The sequence below is a fragment of the Colossoma macropomum genome, unplaced genomic scaffold (genome assembly GCF_904425465.1).
Source record: "Colossoma macropomum unplaced genomic scaffold, Colossoma_macropomum, whole genome shotgun sequence".
NCBI classification, from domain to species: Eukaryota; Metazoa; Chordata; class Actinopteri; order Characiformes; family Serrasalmidae; genus Colossoma; species Colossoma macropomum.
The window spans coordinates 35,126,860-35,148,810 of NW_023494790.1; the positions used below are offsets into that span (position 1 = coordinate 35,126,860).

At 41.5% G+C, this 21,951-nt stretch overlaps 1 protein-coding gene across 1 annotated transcript; it reads left to right on the forward strand.

Moving 5' to 3' along the window:
* Positions 1–958: 958 nt before the first annotated feature.
* tut1 (terminal uridylyl transferase 1, U6 snRNA-specific) lies at positions 959–17,512 on the forward strand. The gene is made up of 10 exons (XM_036573196.1): positions 959–1,123; positions 3,314–3,504; positions 3,657–3,863; positions 5,269–5,383; positions 8,208–8,332; positions 10,075–10,301; positions 11,925–12,034; positions 12,297–12,419; positions 13,670–13,762; positions 16,244–17,512. The coding sequence occupies exons 1-10, from the start codon at positions 1,048–1,050 to the stop codon at positions 17,341–17,343; spliced, it is 2,367 nt and encodes a 788-aa protein (XP_036429089.1). The 5' UTR covers positions 959–1,047; the 3' UTR covers positions 17,344–17,512.
* Positions 17,513–21,951: the final 4,439 nt, after the last annotated feature.

Genomic DNA, 21,951 nt, shown 5'->3' on the forward strand with positions numbered 1-21,951 from the left:
GTTGGCTGGATGTTTTTGGTTGGTGGACTATTCTCAGTCCAGCAGAGACACTGAGGTGTTTAAAAACTCCAAATTACATAATGGATATCCAGGCATGTTTTTAGTGCTGGTATAGCTGGTCACCTAACATGGTCTTGCTGGTTGACCAGCATCTAAAACACAAACTATGTTAATTTATCTAGCAGGGTAGCTTAATTAGTTTCACATACTTGAATTATAATTAATTTATGCTTTTATATTATTAAACATTATGTTCACATTTGGTTTTTTAGGTTTAATTATATTATGTTGTGTTGGTTCAGCTCCTGGATTGCTTTACTGTAGCTCACACCTTTATTTTAGACCAAAAGGAATCCAAAAAGTATCAGATTCTGCAAATTTAAAAAATGAAAAAACAATTATTTACAAATAAAGTCATTCAGAGTGGTTTGGTGTGAAATGTTCAATGTAGAGGCTCAAATTTCTTTACAGTGGTGGTGAATGGAACCAGGGGTCACCATGTCTACAACACAAATATAGCCATTTTATTTACTGTTCAAAACCACCAGTGAACCAATGAGAGTTTATGGCAAAATAGTCATAAATCTGAATAATATGTGGTTTCTCTGGCACTATTTTGCCTTCGGGAACGTCTCCACTGTGCGTGGGTATTCAAATATATTTTAAGCCACAAACTATCGCAGATCAGTGAGTCGGGCCGCGTATTTATAACCATTTCATGTAGTAACTTTCTGTGAGGGAGCTTTTAGAGGTGAACGTCTGGTTCCTATCACCACCACTGTGAACAATTCTGATTGTGAGTTTCTCCAGAACGGAGCGTTTCACACCAAACCACTCTGAATGACTCAGTTAATATAATTATAAAAAATTATAAAGTCCCCTTGATCGTTTGTCTCTGAAGGAAAGGGGAACTGAAGTGTAGGGATGGATGTTTCTGGTGTCCGTAAACACTGAGGGACTCCGAGGAGGGAGATTTAAGTTGGTGTGCTGCTGGACATCGTTAGCTTAGCATCCTAGCATTTTACACGCGGGTAGCGGCCTCGGAGGATGGAGACCGATGAAGACATTAAAGCCACACCGAAGGGCTTCTACTGCAAACTGTGTGAAATCCACACACCCAACAGTGAGTCTGTTAAACGTCAGGATCAGCGAGACACAGCTGAGTTAGCCTAGCCTAGCCTAGCCTAGCCAGTGCGTTTGAGCACAACGCTGGCAGAAATGGATGAGATAGCAACGCGGAAAATAAGTTCATTTCACGTCTAATTCGCGTAGTCAAGTAAATATTTCTGAGGGTTAGAGTTTTGTTGTAACTTACAGAACAAATAAATCATGCTAATTAGCTTAGCTTACTTTTTAAAGGTTCTTGAAGTTTAAATTTTACATTTTTACCCTGTTTTGCTTGGAAAGAGTCCTGAAAAGTCCTCCTTAAAGGAATATTTTACCGATTTTTATATGGAATTCAGCCATTCAGATGTAAACAGAGTCATTCAGAGTGGCTTGGTGTGAAATGGTTGATTGTAGAGACTCAGTGGTGAGTTTACAGTGGTGGTGAATGGAACCAGGGGTCACCATGTCTACAACACAAATATAGACATTTTATTTACTGTCTAGAACCACCAGTGAACCTACACGGGTCGTCTGAGTGTTTATATGGAATGTTAATGTTGGTAAAATAGTGGTTAATTAAAAAAAAAAAGTTTTCTTAGGGACTATTTTGTTGTCCTGCTTGTATCTGTAAAATAACATTTTATTAAATTTTGTTTTAAACCAAAATTCAGTGTCTCAGACATCAGGCAGTGAATTCATAGCCATTTCATGTAGTAACTTTCTGTGTGGGAGCTTTTAGAGGAGGACGTCTGGTTCCTATCACCACCACTGTGAACAATTCTGACTGATCTGAAAAATCGGTGGAGTTTCCCTTTAAGTGAGTGTTGTTACTGTACTGATTGCTGAAGTACAAGTAAAAATGTTAATAAAGAAAATTACTCAAGAGTCACTATGTTGTTTCTTAGCTACTTGGGTAATTATTTCGAGTTTCTTTTTTGAATGTTTGTACTCATAAACTGGAAATATTTCAGACTTGGTTTGGCCGTCCCTGATTAGAAAAATAAATCAGCCCTTATAATTAAGGTACTGTTATCATCAGTCTTTCATTGCAGACTGAAGATTCTCTACAAAGCTGATGCAGAGCTGTGAGCACCCAAGTGACTTTAATATACGTCACTGAAAGAGAGGAAACCCCACAGGATCTCGTGTCTGTAGTTGACGACATGCCCATACAATGAACTCTATGAAGGTCTAAGCTGTATTTCTCTGTGACAAAAAATAAACTATCACACCCTGTGATAGACAGAAATGATCCAAACTCAACATGTTTTATCCACATACTTTGTTCCACTGCATGTCACTGGATCCTCTGGATTGCGAAGTCGTTAAGAAGCGGAAATATGAATGTTGCTTCGTCCATGTTTACCAAACCTTTGCAATGAAATGATATCGCATGGCTGTAACTCTACTATTAACCTACTGTATGCAAACAGCTGCTCTGCCAGAACAACTTAACTACCACATTTGACAAAGCTTGCTGGTTTGTTTGGGTTTTTTTTGTCGAGGTCAGTCTTATGATATCAGTTCAGTTTGCAGTGTTGGCTCACATGCAGCAATGTTCATATTACAGCTGTAGAGACCAGCTTAGTCCTGGGTTTTCTAATGTGTGCATGACGCTGACTGCAGAGTGTGGACTCTACATTTGTGAGATCCTGTGTGCATATGAGGTAAACGGCCTGAAACATGTTCTAGATAAGAATTTTAATTTAACAGCTTGTCCAGCATGCAATAAAGCATTTAGCAGTCGCTTTAAATTAAATCCCTGTATTGTAAAGCAACAAAATAAGAAAATATTATGGATACAGTATCTGGTCGCTAAGATTAGTTAGCCAGCCAGTTAATTGCTTGTTTCTTCAGGTTGGAAGTAGAGGATTCGGGAGGCAAATTGAGCAGCTAACAAAGTTTTTTTCTAGTGCATGTCCAGTGGACCAAGTACTCACCATCCCTCCCTGTCTCTGGTTTCTGGAGCTTGGCATTGGCTTTTAGAACGTAAAAATGAAGTGAATTAAAAATACTGTACTATTTCTACTCAGAAAACATAATTATTGTAACATGGTTGTAATTTAGTACTTTCTACTTCCACTGAGATGTTACATACGACTCTGATCTGTCTGTTTTGCTTTGCACGGTGTTTCTGTCTATGTAGAGAGTTTCTGTGTAAAACTGCTTTAACTCAGCTAATCAGCCAGGCTGCTTTCTTACCCAGAGTGGAGTCTTGACGACCATGTAAAAGGGAAGAAGCACCAGCACCTTTGCAGACTGAGGTCCAAGAGGAAGGCACAGGAGGAGAACAGCGTCTTCGTCAGTGGCTTTAAACCAGCCACGTCCAGGACGGAGCTAGCCGAGTATTTTCAGCAATTCGGACCAGTGTCTGAAGTCATCATGGACAAGGAGAAGGTCAGTGCAGGTTTCGACAGAAAGCCCCTCGCTTCAGGCTTAGAGGTGCTGGGTCTGTTAGCATGAAGTAATGTGTAAATAGCATAGGCCCCAGTGCATACCCCCGAGGAACCCCGTAAATAACTCTAGTGTGTGTTTGTGCTCCTCTGCAGGGTGTGTACGCCATAGTCGAGTTTAATGAGGTGGAGAGCACACAGACTGCGCTGGCTCAGCTGGAGCACAGGATGGATGGACTGAAGCTCCGTGTGAAGCCCAGGGAGAGGAAAGAGTTCAAGCTGGCCACCAAAGGAAAGCATGACCCCAAGAAACCCCAGATCAGTCTGGAGAGGCTCAACTACGAGCTGTGCCAGGCTGCCTCTGTAAGCGCATGTGCATACACTCAGATTTAAAAGCATTGTCGGGTTACTGAAGTGATTTTTATTTCTTAATACTGAGTCAAATTATATCACTTCTCTGGCCAAAATGAAAAATGTCATCATCACTACATCAGTTATAACCATGCCTGCTCACCTCCTAGTGCCACTGCAGTCTCTAGGACGAGATTTTTCCACTTTAAAGAAGTGATGTATTGCCCACTTCTAATTGGATGTGTATGAGGATGGGCTGTTTGTTTTTTTTTGTTTTTTTTTGGCAAGCAGGGTAACGTAGAACGAAGATAGATAGCTAACATTACGGCTAAGAAGCCAGTTATGTTATTGCAGCTGTATATTTATAGTAACAGTCTTCAAATCTTCATTACAGTGGAAAGGCTGGATTACTCATCGACAGATAATGCTCCTCAGATGAGGAAGACAACAAGCTGAAAGATTAGAAAGAGTTAGCAAGGTAGCTGCCTGCCTGTATAGATACCTAACCTGAATTTGGCTCCTTGTCTTTGGCTTAAAGGATGAAAAAATGCTGTCTGTTCTGAGCTGAATATACACTATATGGACAAAAGTATTGGGACACTTGCACATTACACCTACAGGAGCTTTTATGAATCCCATTCTAAATCCAGAGGCATTAATATGGAGTTGGCCCCCCTTTACAGCTAGAACAGCTTCCACTCTTCTGGGAAGCTTCTACAAGATGTTGGAGAGTGACTGTGGGATTTTTTGCCCGTTCATCCAGAAGAGCATTTGTGAGGTCAGACACTGATGTTGGACGAGAGGGCCTGGCTCACAATCTCCATTCTAGTTCATCCCAAAGGTGATCAGTGGGGTTGAGGTCAGGACTCTGCAGGCCAGTCAAGTTCTTCCACACCAAACTCACCCAGTCAGGATGGAGCTGCTTTGTGCACTGGGGCTCAGTCATGCTGGAACAGAAAAGGTTCTTCCCCAAACTGTTCCCACAAAGTTGGAAGTGCACAATTGTCCAAAATGTCTTGGTGCTGAAGCATTAAGATTTCCCTTCACTGGAACTAAGGGTTCTAGACCAACCCCTGAAAAACAACCCCATAGCATCATCCCTCCTCCACCAAACTTTACAGCTGGAACAATGCTGTCAGGCAGGTAACGTTCTCCAAACCCAGACTCGTCCATCAGACTGACAGATAGAGAAGCCTGATTCGTCACTCCACAGAGTTGTGTGGTCTACTGCTTCATGGCTGAGCTGTTGTTACTCCTAGGTGTTTCCATTTCACAATAATAGCACTTACAGTTGACAGGGGCAGAATTAAAAAATTCATATTCAGGTACTGCCAAATGTGGCTTCATCTTTAGCGCCTGACCGGTCAGTGCATTGATAAAGTCATCATAAAGGGTTTTGTGTGTGTGTTGGTGACAGGTAAATGAGCAGATGCAGAAAGTGGTGGAGAGTTTCCAGCTGAGTGAAAATGACCGGACAGCCAGAGAGCTCCTCGTCCAGCTGCTGCAGGAAGTCTTCACCGAGTTCCTGCCAGGTCAGCGTGTCCCCTCACTCCAAAATGATCACGGTCACTACTGTCGGTCACGGTCACTACTCGTACCGAATGAATCAGTGGAACATGCCACTCCACCAAAACCCAGGGACTTTTTGTGTTTCTGGCTCACGACAAGAAATCATTGCATGATTGGAAACTGTCTAAACTGTATTTTACTTCAGGTTGATGGTGTTTTATATTAGCAGCAGTCTTGTAAGCCAAACTTCTGCCTGATATCAAAGATACTGGTGCAATTTGTTGCTTAATGTAGTGAAAAATCGCTCACTTCGACAAGAAAGGGCCGTCCAACATGCAGAATGATTTTTTTATAGTGAGGTTACAGGAAAAAACAGAAGGAAAAGTAGTGGTTTGTGTCAGCAAACTGACGGAAATCTTGTATATCAGCTTGTAAATGCTGCAATGAAAACTCTTGAATAACTTTTAAACATGATGTTAGCTGCGTTCCAAAGCCCAGGCTGCAGCCGAGGTAGTGTGGGTCCTCGGTAGGACTGTCCTATGAAGACTCCTCCTTAGTAGCTTATTGGTCACACAAATGGATCAGTCCTAACGAGGCTGTGTGAGTGGCGCGAAACTCTTGAGGGAGCTGGTGAGAGAAAAATGGAGCCCGATCGTGTTTGTTGCTTTTTCATTTCTTCACAGAAATGGAGATGTTCTTATGTAGTACGATAAACTACATGTACACAAATACTTCTAAATACAATACAATATATGGGTGAATGCTTTAATTAATCGGTCATTTTACACTTCATAAGGTAACAAACCCAAATTCAAGGATGTGAACAACTGACACATTAAAACAAGCTCTTCTCCAGCGGCTTTGTTTTCTGCCATTTTCGGGGTGTTGTTTTTTTCCTTTACTTTGTTCGTGTGCAGAGAACTGTGGGTAACCGAAGGCCTGGAGGGAAACATCTGATGTGTCCTTGAAATCACTCAGAACGTAGGCTGCATTTCTACGTGGTATACGACGGGTCCTTCGGTTTGGAACAGCCTTCTATGACGTAGAGGCCGAAAAATGCAGCCTACCTCGGCTGCAGCCTAGGCTTTGGAACGCAGCTGCTGTGCGTACGCACTGATGTGCAGACAGCCAATCAGAATGCAGCTGACAAAGTCCCAGTAGTTATGGCCAGTTTAGAATGCAGTGCAGTCGTATGCAGAAGTTTTAATATTCCGAACCAAATAGATTTTCTCTGTTAAGATAAGTCACGTTCTCTATAGTGAGCAAACATAAATATGACACTTTTCTGCCTGTTTAGTGAACAATTTTTACTTATTTGCTGGGTTTAACATATTGGAAATAAAATATAAAATGCGCCTTACCTTTTTTTACAGGCCACATTTTATGTTTGATTTTTCCATTATGTTATATTTAGCCAATAAGCAGTAATTGTGCAGGAGTGCGTTCTTTGTAGAGGCATGGCAAGTTTATTTATAGAGCACCTTTCATACACTGATGTCATTTAAAGTGCTTTATAAATGAGAAAAAAAGAGTTGAGCTGTGAATTAAAAACGTGATTAAAACAGTAGATTTAGAAAAGAAAGTCATTAAATTAAAAATCAAATTAGCAATTAAATTAGGATAGTTAAAAAATCAAATTAAAAATAGAAAGGGATGTGTTCATGTATTTAAAAAAAAAACAACAAAAAAAAACTTTTACATATAACTAGATTTCACAGTCCATTCCGCTGTGGGCGGAGCATCTCAGGCTGAGACTACAGCGCTGTTCAGAAGTTTGGGATCACCTGTCATTACTAAGTATTATTCATTAATAACCTATACGGTGTATTGGAAACAATGAGAATTCATGACATAGAGAGAAAAAAAGGCAAATGTGATTAAATAATAAATGGTATATGTTTTTTTTTGGTCACAAAATTAATACGAATAGCTATGTCATCAGTGAGGTCACTTTTTGAATGGCCTTCTTAACACTAACATTATTAGAAGTGTATTCTTGATGTACAGCTTTCTCAATTATTATGGAACTGCCTACAGCTCCGTTCATCATAAAAAAAAACAAAAAATGGTTTTATATTATTAAAAATGGTGATTCCAAACTTTTACAATGAACAGCCACTTCGTTAAAACCACCTCCTTGTTTCTACGCTCATTGTCCATTTTATCAGCTCCACTTACTGAATAGGTGCACTTTGTAGTTCTACAGTTACAGACTGTAGTCCATCTGTTTCTCTGCATACTTTGTTACCCTGTTTTTCGATAATCAGGACCCCCATGGACCCTCGCAGAGCAGGTACTATTTGGGTGGTGGATCATTCTCAGCACTGCAGTGACACTGACATGGTGGTGGCGTGTTGGTGTGTGTTGTGCTGGTGAGAGTGGATCAGACATGCAGTGAAACATACAAAGACACAGATGGACTATAGTCTCCTATATGTGCGACTCAGGCATAAGTGCTCCTATATGGTAAGTGGAGCTGATAAAATGGACAGTGAGTGTAGAAACGACGAGGTGGTTTTAATGAAGTGGCCAGTTGGTGTATATTAGCAACCTTATGGAGTACCAGTTTTACTTCAGTAGGCTGTGTACTCTGTAAACGAACAATTTAAGAAATGTTTGGACACGCTTGCTGTGACGGAAATGTTACTAATCATAACATAATGGCAAAGAACTTGTGGAGTGACCCTTTAGATGGTAGTATATTGGCAGGTCTTGCAGATTTGTTGTATTCTAAAACTATGAATAGCTGGGTGTCTGATGTTAGAGGGTCACTTCACTAGTGGTGGTCGTTCTGTATGAGAACAGCCAGCTAAGGTAGCCATCTGTTTGCTTGTTTGTTTGACACAGACTGCCAGATTGTACCTTTCGGCTCCTCCGTGAACACATTTGGTGTCCAGTCATGTGACCTGGATCTGGTGTTGGACCTGGAGCACACCAAAGCCTTCCAGTCTCGGGGAAAGAAATCTGAGCAGGTCTGTGACTTTTCTATGTGTTTTAAATGTACAAGGTGTCCCAAAAAAACTGACATCATTTGAGATGTGAATATCTGAGTAACTACATGTCCTGGCAAATGAAATTAAACAGGCTTCATGTTGATCAATACAAGATTTATTTATCAAAATTCAAACTGAAATTCAAAAATTCAGAGAAATGTAGATTTTATAACCGATTTCACAGCTTCACAAATGTAATATCTTCTGATACTGGTGGTCGGCCAGACCCCTTTGTCCTTCACAGACAGCCTTCCTCTTTGAATTTTTTGTGCCGTGTCCAAATGTGCTTTCCAGTTGGTGCATTTTTATTGAATTTTCTCGAAAATGCACACTGCACACTCTCGTCTGACTGTGTTCGAGCATATTCTAACACACTAAAATGCCTTTTCATTTCTAGCGAACGCCGTTCTTCAACCTGAAAAAAAAAAACATTAAGAATTAAACTTGGTTAGTTTTTACACATTTTGTTAAAATGTGACATAATTTTAGGGAGAATTGGCTGCTATTAGACTATGAAATAATGTCAATTTTTTGGGACACCCTGTATTGCCCATTTTTAACCAAAATTAAATTAATAATACATTTTTAACAATCATTTTGCTGTCATTCAACTTTTGACTGCTCTAAGATGTCATTTCATTTTATTGCATTCTTCTCAAAATAAAATTACACCCATTTTTCAAAGTTTCTGCACAGTTTAATTGCAGCTGTGCAACTAAATGGAGTCGTTCAGAGTGGTTTGGTGTGAAATGCTCTGTTCTAGAAAAACTTACTGAGTCAGAATAGTTCACAGTGGTGGTGATAGGAACCAGACGGCCACCTCTAAAAGCTCCCTCACAGAATGTTACTACATGAAATGGTTATGAATTCACTGTCTGATGTCTGAGACACTGTTTTATAGTTTTGAGAAGATTTTGACCTAAAACTTACCTTGGTGGAAGGAAACATGCAGGGCATTCTAAGGCAAAATAGTCCCCAAAGAAAACTTTTTGTATTTTTTTTCAGATTTACCACTACTTTGCCATCATCAACATTGCACATAAAATTTAGACACATAGGTTCACTGTTGGTTTTGGATAGTAAATAATATGGTCATATTTGTGTTGTAGATATCGCAACCTCCTGATTCTGTTCACCACCACTGTGAAGAAATCTACAATGAATAATTTCACATCAAACCACTCTGAATGTCTGAATTATGCAGCAATTTTGAAAAATCATATCTTCTAAGTTTTTACATGTAACGTTAATGATGGTAAAATAGTGGTAAAACTGAAAAGTTGTTTTCTTTGGGGACTATTTTGCCTCACAACTCAATGTACCCCTCTGCACTGAATGTATTTTAAAAATGTGTTTTAGGCCAGATGTTAATGTCAAAAGTTTATCCGAAAAACTGCGTTCTGTGTAACTTTCTGTGAGGGAGCTTTTAGAGGCATTAAGCTCTTCAGACGTCTGGTTCCTATCACCACCACTGTGAACAATTCTGACTTTGTTTCTCTAGAATGGAGTGTTTCACACCAAACCACTCTGAATGACTCTGTTTACATCTCAACACTTTAATTCTGCAGAAATTTACAAAAATCGGTACAATTCCCGTTTATCATAACTGTATTTTTTTATGACCACGAATCATTCTATATCACTTATGTGAGGTCAGAGAGGTTCATTATGAAGGTCAAAGATGTTGAAGTCTGAAACGCTTTGTTCTCATTTTCTGACAGACAGAAGAAAATCAGTCGGAGGACAATCACTCTGAAGACTCCATCCTCTCAGACATTGACCTCGCCACGGCCACTCCAGCTGAGATTCTAGACCTGGTGGCAGCCATTCTGCAGAAGTGCGTACCCGGGGTGCACAAGGTCCAGTCGCTGAGCACTGCCCGACTTCCTGTGGTTAAATTCAGCTACCGTGAGCTGAACCTAGAGGGGGACATCACCATCAACAACAGGTAACAACAAAACACCTGATACGGACTTTCACTGCATTTATTTGTGCTTAAAGCTGTCCACTAGGCCTGCTCTATATATATATACACCGATCAGCCATAACATTATGACCACCTCCTTGTTTCTACACTCATTGTCCATTTTATCAGCTCCACTTACTATATAGGTGCACTTTGTAGTTCTACAGTTACAGACTGTAGTCCATCTGTTTCTCTGCATACTTTGTTAGCCCCCTTTTACCCTGTTCTTCAGTGGTCAGGACCCCCATGGACCCTCACAGAGCAGGTACTATTTGGGTGGTGGATCATTCTCAGCACTGCAGTAACACTGATGTGGTGGTGGTGTGTTAGTGTGTGTTACGCTGGTCTGAGTGGATCAGACACAGCAGTGCTGCTGGAGTTTTTAAACACCTCCGTGTCACTGCTGGACTGAGAATAGTCCACCAACCACAAATATCCAGCCAACAGTGTCCTGTGGGCAGCGTCCTGTGACCACTGATGAAGGACTGGAGGATGACCAACACAAACTGTGCAGCAGCAGATGAGCTATCGTCTCTGACTTTACATCTACAAGGTGGACTGACAAGGTAGGAGTGTCTAATGGAGTGGACAGTGAGTGGACAGAGTGTTTAAAAACTCCAGCAGCACTGCTGTGTCTGATCCACTCAGACCAGCACAACACACACTAACACACCACCACCACATCAGTGTTACTGCAGTGCTGAGAATGATCCACCACCCAAATAGTACCTGCTCTGTGAGGGTCCATGGGGGTCCTGACCACTGAAGAACAGGGTAAAAGAGGGCTAACAAAGTATCAGAGAAACAGATGGACTACAGTCTGTAACTGTAGAACTACAAAGTGCACCTATATAGTAAGTGGAGCTGATAAAATGGACAATGAGCGTAGAAACAAGGAGGTGGTCATAATGTTATGTCTGATCGGTATATGTATATAGTCATGTGCAAAAGTTTGGGCACCCCTGGTTACATGGGTTTTGTGGATTGGGGGGAAAAGTTACAACATAAAATGTTTTTACACACAGCAACCCTGGTGATATTGTTATGTGATTGCTATTATATTATACAATATATTCATTATTAAAAATCTGTGCAGTGGTTAAAGATCAGCCTGCATTGCCTAAAATAATGTACTTTTGTAGAACTACACGAATACTGATTTTTTGAATACCTTCATCAGAATGTCCACATAAACACTCATATGGCATAGTGCTTGGTCAGGATGCTCACAGGTCAGAGTAAAAAATGTTCCGATTAATTAGAGGCTACAATTTTTTTTGCAGCCTCTTCTCAGCATTTAAGATATATATTTGTGAGGTGGCTTTTGTAGGCATTATGCTCTTCAGATATTTGGTTCCTATCATTACCACTGTGAACAACTGTGAACAGTCAAACGGCTCATTTCACATCAAACCTCTGTTAATTACTCTGTTTACATCTTAATGATTGTGCAGTTATTTTTGTAAAATCGATGAAATTTCATTGTAAATGTTAAATTTTAGTTTTACATGCTTTCGAGGCACATCTGGTTTGTTTCTCTAAAAACCGGTGATTTTAGTCACAGTTTTCCACCTTTTTCTCCATTTCTCACTCTTTCCCTGTCAGACTGGCGGTCAGAAACACCCGGTTCCTTCAACTCTGTTCTGGGCTGGACTGTAGAGTTCAACCGCTGGTCTACACAGTGCGATTCTGGGCCAAACAGAAACAGCTAGCAGGTACTGCACCTGTGGATCAGGACGTTTTTTATTCTGTAGTTCATTTTTAATGCACCCATCTGTATTTAGAGAACATTTTTGATGTACTTTTTTCCAATTAATTTACCCACTGTGACCAGAAGGTGACAGCACATCTTTGCTTTTAGCATAACCTCACAATCACATCACTTTACCTTGATTTGGCGTCAGCTTGTTAATCTGCATGCTTTCTTGTGGTGCGACGGCAGTCCTTGGCCTTTAACGGTTGTCTTTTCTCTCTTAGGAAATCCATTCGGCGGTGGGCCGTTGTTGAATAACTATGCACTGACGCTGATGGTCATTTTCTACCTGCAGAATGTAAACCCACCTGTGCTGCCCTCTGTGGAGCAGCTCAAGAACATGGCATGTATGTGTCCTGGGGTAAATGCTCATGACGGAGCTTTCTTTTTACATGATCATTCCAAAATACAGATTTACACATCCTAGAAATATTATTATTATTATTATTATTACTATTATTATTATTATTATTATTACTATTTTCTCACCCACCATAACAAGAATCAGCATTCTCATCAGACCTAGCCTCCCACCCACTGCACTTGAGAAAGGAAGTAAGGAGTCTGCAGTCAGACTCAGAGGACCTCATTTATCTCTCTGATCATCTCTGAATAAGTGTACATTCTCCTGTGCTGTAGGAAATTGACGGGTGTTTTATTTAAGCAATAGAACACGAGAGGGAGTGCGTTATCGTGAAATGACATCACGGCTGTGATTTGGTCGCCATAGATAACCACAGCCGTGATGTTATTGGCGATAACACACTCCTCGAGTGTTCTACTGCTTTTATACAACAGTTGATTTAATAAAGTAATAAATTAATAAACTGGGCCGTGAACGCGGCATTTAATATGTTTTAATGTTCGCAGTTCCTTCACCAAATTATAGTTCCTTAACAAGCAGCTTGTTGCTACGTCAGAGTAACGAGCTCCGCCCACTCGCTGCACAGTCTGCTGTAAGCCTCGCCTTTTGAAGTACGGAGTGAGCCATAAAACCGCTGCAATATCAAGTTCAGCTCAGTTTTGTCAGTTTTTGCCAGATCAGTATTAATGTTGTTTTGTTCCAGCCAGTCTGTAAAGCATCTTACAGCCCATTTAGTTTGGCGAATGGTATCGGGTTCATTTCTGGCTGATTCCAGGTTGTTTAGCTGTTCTTCTGTCTCAGCTGCCGACTTAAAAGCTGCTCAGTGGCGATGACAGTTTGGGAATTTAGTGTCGTCTCATCTTCAGAGTCTGACCAAATCGGCTGTCGGTCAAATGTGATCTAAAAAGTGTCCATTTTCTGTTTGTGGCAAAGTAAGAAGTAAAAACGTTCAAATGGCTTCAGCGTCTCCTACAGCTGTCAAAGTCGTTGCTTAGCAACGGTGTCTCAGCGGAGTGATACAGTGCTGTCATGGTGAAATTACAGCACGGAGCGCTTCTCAACCAATCAGCTTGTGTGGCCGGAATTAACTGTTGTATAAATTTAGATACACTCTGGTTTAGGAATGACAAGGTGCTGACATTCCCTTTCGATTTGTCATTAAACAGAAGTACCACAGTTGATATAAGAATAAATAGCGTTTCTGTGTTTTCTTTTCTCTTTCCGTTTTTGTAGGTGAGGAGGAGCAGTGTGTGATCGACGGTTGGGACTGCACCTTTCCTAGTCAGCCCTTCACTGTCCCACCAAGTAAAAACACAGATGATCTCTGTAAGTATGGACTAAAGCAGTATCACAAACGCTCCTAATGGAGATCTCCCTTCTTACAAAGTTCAGATCCAACCCTGATCTTACATCATCAGTGCACATCTTCAGTTATTATAACAAAAACAGAAAATTTTATTTGAGCATTGCAGTTCATTATCCTTATATAACCTTGTTCTCCAAGGTTCCAAATTACTCTTGATGAAATCATATTCAACACCACGGTCATCTATACATAGCCTTGTTAGTGCCTCAGTCTGGCTGATCAGTATCTTCGGAAGATATTGATTGGTTGGATCATGCATGGCAGATTAAGCTTCATAATAACTCTTCAGGAAAGTTCACCGAGTTGCAGGTTTATTAAATACCCCCGCTTTTAACTACATAAGTCATTGTGTGGTATAAATCTGGCCAGCATTCCTTGTATCAGTTCGTGTTCACCTGAGTGTTGGGGAGGGCAAAATGAAGGGCCTTTGTGACGTCAGACATGATATGATTGTTGGCGACAGGCACTGCTTCTAGCTCTCATACTGGTTCTAGACTGGCTGTCCTAAACAGCTGTTGTCTTCTTCCCTTTTTGTGGAACAGTTTCAGAGGTTTACCAAAGATAGTCAAAAACGTTACCAGTGATGCTGTGGATGAAACAGTTGTTGGGTCTGCTAACGAACAGATGAGCTACAACCACACAAACTGCTTTTGAGTTTAACTATGGTGGGCACAGCAGCCTTACATTCAATTTATGTTCTTTGCAGACACTGGCCTCTTTTCCACTGCAGGGCTGAACGGTTCTGAGCACGGAGGGTAACCATTCCAGTAGCGTTTCCACACAGACACGGTTTGAAACGGAATGCTTAAAAACCGGGCTCAGCCTGTTTTTTTCGGCACTGTTAGCAAACCGTACTCACAGACACAAAAACGTTCAGTGGAACGATGTAAAGACGTAGCTGTTCGCTGATCGGTTCTGTGTTTATGTTGTTATTGTGCCGCTGAGTCCTGCTGCGTTATTTCAAACTTGGAAACAATCAAATAAGTTCATTTCACTCACACAGCCGCCAAATAAATGAAAGCAGTGCACAGTTTTAAACCCACCATTCAATGAACGTCAAAGCTTCAATCTAACACCAATTTCTAAGTATTAAACGGCACTGATCACAAGGAGAGAGTAATTGGTTAGTGTTAGCTTAGCTAGCACGCTGCCAGCTCTGCCCACTACAGAACAGGTTTGATTCTGACAAACAAAAGCTTTACTGACACGAGTTTAGATGATAATGACTCAGCTCTGAGGAAGCGAAATCGAGCGATTACAGGGACAGAGAGCCGAGATTAAACCTGTTCTCTGGTGTCTGGAGCTGTAGTGTCATAGCTACCTAAGCTAATGCTAGCCGGCTCTTCTCTCCTACCTAGCTTAGCTAAAGAGATCCAAACACCGCAGTACCGGTTTGATTCGAGTAACTGGTGCTCTGATATCACAAGAATAGACAATAAACTTAGAACAGCGGGAGGAAAGTTGACTGATTGGTGTTGGAGTGACAGAAAGCCGAAATTGAACCTGTTCTGTAGTACTTTAAGCTGTAGCCTGCTAGGCTAAGCTAACGCGAGCGCACAGTGCCTCCTGCTGCAGTACGGGCTCGGCTCTAGTAAACCGATGATTGAACATATAAACCATAACCAATCTCACGAGTCTGGACCAGCACAGCACGGCCCAGTACGGCCCTGAGAACCATTTGACTCGATAGTGGAAAAGCGGCCATTTTCATCCAGAGCAACTTACAGTTTAATCATTTAGTCAAATGCAGCATTAAGAGTCTTTCTCAAGGAGTCTTATTGGTGTAGTATGGCAGTTTGCTGCATGGAAGGCTGCAGTATTACCCACTACACTTCACTACATCAAATCACAGTGTTGCAGAGTAGAAATAGTGGAAGTTGTCTGGTTGAACGAGTCCAGATTCCTTTTGTGTCTTTTTAATGGACGGATCAGTATATGATGCATGAATTCGTTGCTGCATCTAAATATCCTAAGAGTCACTGTTTTTTCCTTCACTTCAGCTCCTCTCTGCCTCCAAATTTGAGCACATTGAAGTGGATCAGCTTTCCAGTTTTCCCCATTATTGCTCATTTACTTTGTTCCTGTTCACGCCTTGATTCCTGCACATTCTTCTGGGTAGGAGACGTGTAGTCGCAAGGTAGGAAGAGGATGAGAGTAGTTAGAAAAGTTTTGGGATGCAGCCCATGGAGCCATCCTGTTTAGTGCCAGGAGTACAAGCCAGTGGTGTAGTGTGGTACACAACATATTCAGCATCTTGTAGAATCCATGCCTAGTCAAATTCATGCTGTCCTGAAGGCCAAAGGAGGCTTGATAGAATACTACATAGTTGTGCCTCATAAACAGCCAACTAAATGTAGATCCCCAAGCTTAATCTGTACATTGTAAATAACTTTCTCGCTTTCCTTCTCTCTCATTTATGTGTTTTCATCCTCCTTTTTCAGGCACTTTGCTTTTTGGTTTCTTTACTTTCTACTCCACGTTCGACTTCCCTGGGTCAGTGGTGTCTCTGAGAGAGGGTCGCACTCTGCCCATCACAGACTTTCTCAGCAGGGACGAGGAGATGCCTGACAATCCGGAGGGTTCCGACCCCAAACAGAGAAATACAGCTTGTCCCAAACTGGGCCCTGTAAACATCCTTGACCCGTTTGAGCTCCACCACAACGTGGCAGGGAACCTGAGTGAGCGGACGCACAGAAACCTCCACAGAGAGTGCTGCGAAGCCGAGAAGTACTGCCGCAGCCTGCAGTATCAGCACAAGTCTTCCAAGGGCAAGTCCTGGGGCCTGGTGCGGTTGTTCGCCCCTCGTGTTGAGGGCGGCCCTCGATCCCAGGATGGCAAGGAGAAGTCTCTGGAGATCAGCATCCCCTTCCGGGCCTCCATTCTGCCTGAATCCCTGCGGAAAGAGCTGGGCTCAGCTGGAGACGCTTTCCGGGTCTTTTGGTTTGCAAAACTGTGCACCGCAGTGGAGGCTGTGTTCAAAGACATTCTGAAGTGTACACCTTGCGAGGAGCCTACGAATAGCCGAGCTCAAGCAAAGACTGGAGAAGATGAAGAGGAAGTGAACAATAATGAGAGTCTAAAACAAGTGACAATCCACTCCGGGGTAAAGCGGCCTTTGCCTCCCGAGGAAAGCCCATCCTCCTCTTCCTCCCCACAGGGAAAGAGGCAAAGACTGGACCCTTCTGCAGAACACCCAGAGAAGGCTTGCTGGAGCTGGGCTCAGAGACACCAGGTGTGGGCCGGCCGCAGGAAGGTCCGGAGAGATATGCTGAAAAAGAGCGATGAGGCTTCCAAACCCGAAGGTGGCTGCAGCAGCATCGAGAGCAGGGTAACACAGTGCATCATTGAGAAAGAGGCAGATCCCAAGGATCTGCTGGAGTTCAGGGTGGATGGGGTGGTTGTGGGTGGGGGAGAAAGCACGAAGGCAGTGCTCAAGTTCACCCCAAACAATGACCTTCAGGGACATTTTCAAGACTTCTTCCACTTCCTTGAATCTTTTCTGCCTAAAATGGTAGAAACATTGCTAGCGAAACAAGAATAATTCATTTTTTTTTGTTGTCCTTATCCTTGTAGTCACCTTAAGGTCTGGCTTGTAATAAATTTTGGAATTTTGTTAAAGTGAATCAGTAGTTTATGAAAGTTATGGTAATTAGTGACAATCGTTTGGCATGGTTTTTGTTGACTTTGTCTTTTTTTTCATTGTCTTTTTGTTCATTTGTTCTGATCAAGATTTAAAAGAAGCAATTCTTGGTTTGAGATTTTTAATAGTTTGAGTACATTTTGATTTTGTTTTTTTGGGTTTAAATAATTAATTTGTCCATTTAAAAAATAAAAAAAAGGTGACAACTTGAAATAAGCTCAAATTGCAGCTTATTAAACATGAAAACAGCAATTATGAGCCTTTGAGTTGTATATTTTCTGAGTTGATATGAGGAATATAATACGTTTATCTTTAATTATTTGATTATCTTCTGTTTGCACTTTAACAATTAGCAATTTGTGTTAAAGCTCAAACAATGGCTGTTTAACTCTTATATCAAATTCCCCACTTCCAAAAGAAAACTGTAACTTCATTTAAACATTCTATTCATTTTAATCTGAACCTCTGTTCCCAAAACACAAAGTTGCTTATGCAGAATCTTTTTTTTACAGCGGGTCTTGCTTAAGATAATTTAATGAATATGCGCACAGGCTTGCGTCATCTTAACATAAATCCTTGGCGGCAAGATGGAGTGCGTGCTTGGACGTAATCCCCAACACTGATGCTGAAATACGTTGGCTGAGACTAATGAGTGTAATTACGGATTGAGTTGTGCTGTTTCGTTACTGATGGGTCTTGGGCAACCCTCCCAGCCAGACCTACTGATTAACATCAACCATCTCACCTTGTTTTGTACGATCTGAGCTGACAGGAGATCTCGGGAGTAAATTAGGATGTAGAGAGAAGGCACAGGATGCAGTCAGGCCCATGCTAGGCTGTTTGCCATCAATATTTGTTTGCTTTATATGTTGAACACTCTTGGCTTAGCGTTCGTCTTTTGGCCGGGTCAGTTTTTCACCCCCCCCCATCAACCATCCTTAAAGATAAATTGAAGGGAAAACAACAGTGTCTTTGTAAGGACAGAAAAGTCTTCAACTCTACTGAATGGGTGGAATGGAAATCCCATTCAATCCCAAGTTTTTCCCTCACTTGCTGTTTTGTTTACGATGGTGGAACAAAGATCTCCGGTAGGTGTTCAGCTGGGTTTAGATCTGGTGCCAAAAGCCATAGTATAGATCATTCAGTGACCCCTCGTCAGGGTGTCCCATCCTATGTTTCATTGTAAGTTAATCTCCTAACAACCACCTGGAAGACCAGTCAGAATAAGTTTGTATTGATTTGCAGTTACGCTTCCCTCCAGGTGCACTCTCCCACTTGTGGATAGTATGGTGAATCTACATATCTATGTAGACCAGTGCTGATGGTTTTAGCACCACTGGACCAATTGGTCATTGGTCTTTCTAACGAGGGGGTTCATGTCTTTCAACCCTACTATAATATCCCTCTCAATGTAGTTGTTGACGGGCTACGATCGTGTCCTGCATTGACATTCTCAGAGAGTGCACCTGGAGGATACACCAAGAGAAAGGTACAGGCCTGAATGCTCAACTCCCTACAGTGAGGGGTGACTCTGTTACGCTGTGGGGGACATTTTGCCCACAGGGTGTTGGTCCACTTGTCCCCTTGGAGCCCATGTGTCAAACACAAGGCCTGCAGGCCCAGTCAGGCCTGTGGCACAATCCTATCCAGCCCGCAAAAATATTTTAATTTTCTATTAATATTAGCCTGTTTCACAATGAGCTGCACTACAACCCCCAGCATACACTGCTTCAACACCACATCCCCAACAACAATCTAGGGGACAGCAGTTATACCACGAAAAGGAAAGATGCCAGGTGTCTAAGTCAAGCAAATAGGCAGGTTTAAAAAAAAAAACCTACCTCTTGGGGACATTTAAAGACTGTTGACGGTAATTTTGTCATCCATCTGTACATCTTCATTCCCTCTGAGGACAAATAACGGAAAGCAAATCTGATTTGATAATTGCAGGTTATCATCCACATACAGCCTTGTTCTCCAGGGTTCCTAGTGAACCTTGTAATACACTTGATTAAACAATATATTTAGCTGTAAACCAGCTAGTGACGTGCTGTATGTCACGTCCTTCGCTCTGCTGTTTCTGCAGAGCTTCTTTGGGGCAGTTGTGCTGAGAATACTCATTAAAACAAACCTATAGCGCTAAAGGAAAGAGCTAAATGAGCCCTCAAGGCTGTGTGTGCACAGACAAATCCCCAGTGTTGAATCAACACCTACACCAAACAGGACCTAAATGAACACTAGTGTTGATCCAGCACTGGAGCTTTTGCTGTGTGCATTTTGTACGTATGCATGCATCATACTTTACATAATAAATTTACCCATCCATGGCTGGAGTGGGACTGGTTTTCAGACTAGGAGTCAAAGTGCACATTTCATTTATTTCATTTCCACTCAAAACAGCCATTATGTAAAAGTTATTCATTTAGATACTCCACTTGCATAGGAGTTCAAAAAATGTTAAAAAGCTACCGAGAAAATGGGGCTCCTAACACCCACCCGGATGACCTGGTAGACCCCAAAACTGCCCCCATCAGATAAACAGCACTTAAAGCTTTCATCTCTGAGAGAGAGGAGAAAATCAAGCTGCTTCAGATCTGAAAACATCCACAGGTGTTTCTGTCCATCCTTCCACTGTGAGAAGACGACTCAGCGCTGTGGGTCTGAAAGGATGTGTAGCTGATCAAGAAGAACCTCACTGAGAAAAGGAGACGGACAAAAAGGAGGAACATTAGAACACCAAAACTAGATATCTTAAATGTGAAGTAAGGTTCTATGGACTCTAAATTTGTAATAAGGATAATTGGAATTGTGACGAGCAGAAAAAACAACCAAATGGTTTCCATATTTCTATATGGAATCATTTCTTGCTTAAATGGTTCTTTGCATAGTGAAATGGTTCTTCAGATTAATGGAGAATGTGTTGTATCTGGTTCAATATAGCACCCAAAGTGACATCGTAAGAATAGCAGAACCCTTTTGTTGCTATGTAGAACCATTTTGAAATAAAATACAATTTGAAGAGCCATTTCATCATGAAATGTTTCTATTTAGAACTCACGGTTCTCAATAGAACCACTGCCTTTACTGAAGAACCCTTGAAGAACCATCTTTTTTAGCTGCGCACAAGCCAAATTAAGTTGCTTGCTTTCCAAGCGGGGTTCAAGCCCACCACAGGGAAGAGCTTGCTGGTTTTCTAATGCTACTGTTGCGTGTTCATTTTAGGTTATTTTTTTCCAGCATTTGTTTTCTGGGTTATGTTGCTGAGGATTCTTATTGTGGAGGGCAGGGCTAGAACCTGCCCATGAGGATGTGTGTGTGAGCAGAGAGCTGAGAGAGTGGGACGTGAACTGGGTAGCGAATGAGCTGTTAGCTAAGCGGGTTTATGAGGATCCTGGCCTCTTTCTATTTCCCTCATTATATCAAAAACAGGATGGCAAAACTCCAGAGGGCACCCACGAGTGAGTCCTCAATGAATGGGAGTGGATGGAGCTCAACTGCTAAAAATTAAGTTTAAATAGTTTCTAATCACTCATCCAGATCTTTCCTTTCATTTTAGAAAGTAGAAGGATGTGTTTCACTAAAAAAGCTAAGAAAACTGACCTGTATGTTTCCTTTTTTCTACAGCAAACAGGTTTTGTGCAGCAGAACGCTGGCATTACTGATACTGAGTGCTGATTGATTGGCGAGTGGAGCAGCTCACTGGTTGTTTGCGCTCACTGACGCCATGGAAGTACATGAGGCGTCATTTTAAACTCCTATAACTTGAGTTTAAAAGCTCTTAAAAATACAACAACAGTGTTAAAATGTTTTATGCTGTTCTCTGTGCAGGAAATGAATGTATTCTTTTACATTAAAAATATTTAAGCATTTATAAACTATAAACTTGATTTTGCTCAAATGCTCCACATTAACCCATTCATTTTGGACTCGCTCGGGAGCGCCCTCTAGTGTTTGAGAAACCCAGAAGACATTACAGAGTGATAATTCTCCTCTCTACAAGTTCTCTGCTGTTAGTAAAGACAAACCTCTGCTTTTGTATGATGTAGCTGTGGCCAACAACAGCTGAGAATAAAGCACCAAGACTTGAGCGAAACCGAGTCTCTTTTAATAGCGGTGAACGCTGCACTACATTACAGCCAATTTAAGCCCTTAACAAAGGGTTTACCACCCAAACCTATCATGATGAAAATATATGTTAATGTGCAACTGTAGGTATTAATTTTTTTCTAAAATCTGGTCTTTTTCATCTCAGCATTTAATCGATATTACCGATATGTCACATATTTCGCATCACCCTGCTCAGAATATCAGAGCGTTCCACCGCTCTCTCCTCAACTGCCTTTCTGTTTTCTTGCCTTTTTGTGTCACATTTGATGCTTTTTTATCCTCACAATTCATTGTTCAGCAATGCAAACCAATGTGCACTGTAGAATGCTACCTGTTGTGTCAACCAGCCCCAGAGTCGCACCGCAGGGCTGGGCCGATTTTGACCAGGCTAATCCACTCTAT

What these genes read in the sequence shown, in the direction of transcription:
- tut1 (XM_036573196.1), top strand. Translation starts at nt 1,048, where the DNA reads ATGGAGACCGATGAAGACATTAAAGCCACACCGAAGGGCTTCTACTGC. An exon ending in AGCTGTGCCAGGCTGCCTCT is followed by an intron (nt 3,864 to 5,268) that starts GTAAGCGCATGT and finishes TGTTGGTGACAG; the next exon opens with GTAAATGAGCAGATGCAGAA. An exon ending in TAAAAACACAGATGATCTCT is followed by an intron (nt 13,763 to 16,243) that starts GTAAGTATGGAC and finishes CTCCTTTTTCAG; the next exon opens with GCACTTTGCTTTTTGGTTTC.